Consider the following 5,619-nt stretch of genomic DNA (forward strand, 5'->3'; position numbering starts at 1 on the left):
TAAGTGGGTCTACTTTCGGTGTTCGGTCTACAACCTACCTCGGTGGTGTAGTGGTCAAGACGCTCGCTTGTTAAACAGGAGGGCGTGGGTTCAATCCCAGCCGAGGTATGGAATTTTATCCTCAATATAATTTGAGAATTTGACCACAATAATAGTAGTAGCCTACTGCTGGAGTAAAGGGACTTTTCAGTCCTATGCGAGCAGTATAAATAAGCACTATTATTATTATTTCCATTTCAGCGGCGTGGAAAGTAATTTTATAGCCCTCGGTCTAAGGCGTAAGAAATGGGTTTTCTATTAGTTCTCGACTTTCCTCACTACATCCCATGGTCAAAAATTATGTACCCTCCCCCGTTGCATTAGAGGTCCTAGCTCCCCACCTACCAATCACAGATAGAAATGTAGCAAAAGGGAGCCCTGACATCTGACATGTTAATAAGGAGACCATCTCACCAACGTGCTGGAGAAAAATGAGTTTTGAGAAAGCGAGAGAAAATTTAAAGAAAACAAAGAGAATAATCACGTCTGTCACGTGTTAGGAAAATGAGAAAACAAAGAATAAGTAGATATGTTCACGTTTTCTCGTGTCAAGGTGGCATAGATGTCAGCAGGTGGCGGAAATGAAAGTCAGGTGGACTTGACATAGATTATGAAATCACCTACTTATTTTCCGTGTCCATGAGATAGGCGTTGGAAGGGATTAGGATGTTTAAAACCCCCTTGGACGCCCAGAAACATCTGGGCTCTTATCTCAGGAAATCAGCTTTGTGCCCCGTCGTGCTTAAAGGAGAAAAAATTGGGTTTGATTTTCACAGAACTTTTCCGGAGAAATCCAGATTTCTTGGAAAATTTAGCTTAAATTTCCCAAGAAACTAGATGGCCTTGAAAAATTGGGCTCGTCTTTCCTAGAAACCAGATTGGACCAATACTAAAAAGCTGCAGGACTTTCGGTCATAAATGTCATATTGCCCATTTGAAATTGAACATATCCCCTACAGTCCCTTATTCCATACAAAGTGAATAGTGGATTGTCCTTTGTAAAAGCCTAGCCTGTCTTCAGTATTAGTATAAACTCATTCCTAAACTACCGACCTCTTTATGTACATTATTAAAATTACTTGTTGATTGTTAAAAAAAGGAAAGCTAAAAATAAACAAAGCGACAAGAAAGTCGTAAAAGGGCTCCTAGGACGGGACGAAAAGAAGAAAAATTTCGGGACACAAATACTCGAAAGATTCAGGGGAAGTGAGTATAAAATAGAGGACGAAAGAAAGAAAAATCGAAGTACGCTATTCTGGGGGAAGCAGACTGAGAAATAAATACACAAAAGATGTCATCATTGGCGACACAGTTATTTGTAAGAGACTAAAAAGAAAATATTTTCTAACCATGATAGGTGTCCCAGAGGGAAAGTGTTTGGCCCTAGATAATGCAATTTGAACAACAATTCATATGTTACAAGAACAATGTCAGACTAGTTATTTTGACACTGATTAGGTACTCACATTTGAATTCTTGGACAGTGTTAATTATTTACACAAATAAATGCACAGTTTAAAATAAGCAAGCAATGATCTTTAATATTAATACAGAGGTTGAAAACTAGCACAATCAAGTGAATCCAATATGTTTAACCTATTGTAATGCAGCATGTTTTTATTTGGGACCACCTGTTTCTTGATTAAATCAGTGAACTATGGTCCCCAATTAAATTTAAACACCTAACACTATTTGTCAAACACACAAGTGAGAGGATGTCACTTTATCCGTTAAACTAAAATAAAGGAAGTGTCGTTACCTGGTTTGATTTCTTAATGAGGAACAGAGTTAGACTACCATAAAAACTGTATACAAATGAGTCATCCACTCCACATAAGGTAATCTTTCAAGAGTGGATAATGCATAACCAAATACCAAATTTAATGTAACTATTTCATAATCTTGAATCTTGTTCGTGTTTCCAGTGGAAGGGGTTCTCTCCTACAAGCTAGATTAGTATAGGGGCCTCTAGAACCAAGAAGTTCGTTTATTCAAGCGTTAGGTTCTAGGGAGATAAAGGGGATTTAGCGATACTTACCGACACTCAAGGGAGTCAGAAATACCCTCTAGGACAGTCTAGGAAGTAATTTTTCAAGGCAAATTGATTTTATTCATCAATAAGTTTGACATTTAAAGAATTTTTCTTTTTCGTTCTAGTTTTTTCTTGCTTCTCAAAACGCGTATTTTATTTTGTGGCAATGTTGGAAAAAAGTGAAAATTTTTCCATTTCGTCCATTTTTTGTATTTTATTATTCACTTCCCCTCCTTTTGTTTTGGATATTTTTGGATTTGAGTGAAAAAATTTTCACCTCTGTTGGAAGAGAAAAAAACTTGTATCCTTTTGTCGCCATCTTTTTTTTCCAACAAATCCACTTTTTTTTTATTATTAGCATTTGAACTAGCAAATGGAAGAAGAAATCAGCTGACTTTGCATTTTATTATCCAGAACAAAAAGCACTGTGGTGGGGATAAAAAAAGTGACCACAGTGGAATATTTTGGATTAGGAAAAATTTCCATTTCACATAAATAAAATACCCCTTAATTCTTCTCTGTGAAGTTAGCAAATCGCAAGGAGGTGAATATCGAGTGGACTCCGTGGAGGATCGTACGGTTAAAAAGGGAAGCCAAAAATCATTTCAGAAATCACTTTCCCCGTGTTCCTTCAAGACTTATAACGAGTTATAATGGTAAATATTTTAATTTTCAGCTTTTATGGTCATAAAATAATAAAAATATCGTTGTTTTTCTGGTGTTTAATAGCATAAAAGTGCGCTTGAGCTTTGATTGAAAGCTGTGCAATCAAGGGTTAATATTTGTTAACGGAGGAGAGGTTTGCTATCTTCACAACGTTCAGAAGTAGGGGAAGGGGAACTTTTAAAAAAGAAGCACATGGGTATCTGTTTCTGTTATCTGATAAAAGATAAACTGACAAATCAGAAATATATTTATCAGATTATCTCTTGTCTACTATCAAAGCTTATCGCCTGAGAAGTGAGAAGTCTTATCTCAAGATTCTTAATGGGACTGTGAAATCTACAACCTTGGAATCCTGTTTGAATTTATTTGCTACCATTATTCTCTCGCACCTAAACTCCTCATTCAGAAAAGTTTGACAGAACTGTGGTAAGGATGATTTAATTAATTTATTTACTAGTACTTCAGTGATCTGTAGAAGTCACTGAGAAAAAACCCCCAAGACCTCTATAGGCCCAACCAGCTGCAAGATCCAGTAGGCAAAAAATTTCCTGTACTTAGGTGTTAAGGAAACATGGTTGTCAAACTAAATGAAATCATCAAAATTGGACATTGAGTGAGGGAGGACCCAAGGCATGTTCCACTCAGGTGCTTTGACAGATCCAGGACTGGCAGACTGAGGTAATGTGTGTGGTAGAAAAAGCTTCAAACTGTCTGAGAGATCCCTGGCTCAGTTTTGGCAGGTCTGTCTGAGTGAAAATGGCTGGCATTAGCACTTCTCACTCAATGTTTTCTTTTTTTAGAGAGAGAGAGTCCTCAAACAATATTCAGATACAACATTTTCTTTAAAATTTTCAGATTTGATTCCATCACTTCTACAAGTTCAATTCACTGTTTAAAAATGAACAGATTATATTCATGCTCAAGACATTTTCTCAACAAAACAAGATTGCTTTCTACCAGTAACACCTCGAGATATTTCAGTAGTAAGCACAATGTGGAACCTAAAGCAGAATCCCCAGAACCAAAATCTTCTGATAAAGTTGTGCTAGATGATTCCACTGTTACTTTGCTAGAGAGACTGTCCCTTGTGAACTTTGGAAGTGAAAAAAGCAAGGCAATCCTTGAAGATGCTATCAAGTTTGCCGACAAGATTCACAATGTTAATGTTGATAATGTGAAACCTCTGATTAATGTGCTTGACAAAGAATGGTCAACACCATGTAGAGATGATGTTGTACAAATGGAGAATTCAACACAAGATGTCAAGATGAATACTAAGCATGTAGAAGAGGACTATTTTGTGGCTCCACCATCTAATGTCCCATTACATCAAGAGACAAATAAGAAGAAGTGATGTTGATATGTAGATCTATGTTGTACATAATTATGAAGTACCTAGTAGTTATCAACTCATGTTAAGGTAAGTACAGCATAATTTATTTTGGGGTACTTGTGCAGAAGTCACGTCCGTGGAATATTGCTACCAAAGGAACTGGCACAAATGAGCAATGACCAGTGTTATTATAGGGTTAGGTTAAACAAAAGAAGGAGTTTTCACAATTAGAGCAGTGATTAGTGTTATTATAGGGTTAGGTTAAATACAAAAAGGAGCTTTTCTTTTCCACGGGACTTGACTTTTGCATAATTACTGAATCTTTTGTGTATGACATAGGTACCTACTTTTTTTTAACCTATACCTATATAACTAAACCTACCATTAGGAATTGAGTCCCTAAATTGAAGAGAAAAGAAGGACAATATAGGACAAAGCAAAAGCCAGCCTCTGTGGGAGAAAACCCTTATTTATTCAAGATGAACTTAGCCTATGGTCTAATGTCAATGTTGATATGTAGATATATGTTGTACATAATTATGAAGTACCTAGTAGTTATCAACTCATGTTAAGGTAAGTACAGCATAATTTATTGTGGGGTACTTGTGCAGAAGTCACATCCGTGGAATATTGCTACCAAAGGAACTGGCACAAACGAGCAATGACCAGTGTTATAGGGTTAGGTTAAACGCAAGAAGGAGTTTTCACAATTAGAGCAGTGATTAGTGTTATTATAGGGTTAGGTTAAATACAAAAGGAGCTGTTCTTTTCCACGGGCTTGACTTTTGCATAATTACTGAATCTTTTGTGTATGACATAGGTACCTACTTTTTTTTTAACCTATACCTATATAAGTAACTAAACCTACCATTAGGAATTGAGTCCCTAAATTGAAGAGAAAAAAAGGACAATATAGGACAAAGCAAAAGCCAGCCTCTGTGGGAGAAAACCCTTATTTATTCAAGATGAACTTAGCCTATGGTCTAATGTCACAACCCCCCGTCTGAATGGCATTTCAATGAAACTCCCTCCTTCTCCTCCTTTAATTAAATCCCCTCTCCTTTTCCTCTCCTCCAGCCATTCCTCCTCCTCTTCTTCCTCCTCCTCCTCCTCTTCCTTCTCCTCCTCTTCCTTCTCCTTCTCCTCATGTTCCTCCTCCTCTCCCTCTCCCTTTAAATTCCCTCTGTCTCTCCTCAAATAGGTTTCCTCTTCTCCCTGTTAGACCTATTTCCCGCCTCCCCTTCGAAAAAGCACTATTTTTACGATCTTCAAAATAGGCGAGGAAAAAAAATGCACTCACTCCCGAATGAAAATTTCAATGTAAAGTTCTAGCTGCTAGTGGAAGGGGGGAATGTTAGATGGGGAAGAGGGAAAATAGCCCAGTCAACACGGGGCGCAAACCTTTTGTTCTCAAAGACTCCTGAGCATTCCTTAGGGCAGTGGTTCTCAAACTTTTTTTGCATGGCGCCCCCTTTGGGCATATTCTCATTTTTTCACGCCCCCCCCCCACCTTACCCAACCCCTCGGTATATTATTTTTACCTATGGGT

General features: G+C 37.5%; 1 protein-coding gene across 3 annotated transcripts in view; it reads left to right on the top strand.

Annotated features, from left to right (window-relative positions):
• Nucleotides 1–2,626: 2,626 nt before the first annotated feature.
• LOC103514269 (glutamyl-tRNA(Gln) amidotransferase subunit C, mitochondrial) overlaps nucleotides 2,627–5,619 on the top strand; it is a 5,648-nt gene continuing 2,655 nt past the window's right edge. Inside the window, exons 1-2 of one of the 3 annotated variants that reach the window (XR_003392899.1) lie at nucleotides 2,627–2,727; nucleotides 3,593–4,157. Coding sequence is in view for 1 of the 3 variants with exons in the window: in XM_008479139.3 (XP_008477361.1) it covers nucleotides 3,636–4,091 (456 nt within the window). In the remaining 2 variants the exon portion in view is untranslated. Of the gene's footprint in view, nucleotides 2,728–2,914; nucleotides 3,164–3,592; nucleotides 4,583–5,619 lie in introns of those variants that run through there. The other 2 variants (XR_001809638.2, XM_008479139.3) reach the window with 2 other exon arrangements.

This window comes from Diaphorina citri, unplaced genomic scaffold, assembly GCF_000475195.1.
Source record: "Diaphorina citri unplaced genomic scaffold, Diaci psyllid genome assembly version 1.1 scaffold1113, whole genome shotgun sequence".
In the NCBI taxonomy this organism is placed as follows: Eukaryota; Metazoa; Arthropoda; class Insecta; order Hemiptera; family Psyllidae; genus Diaphorina; species Diaphorina citri.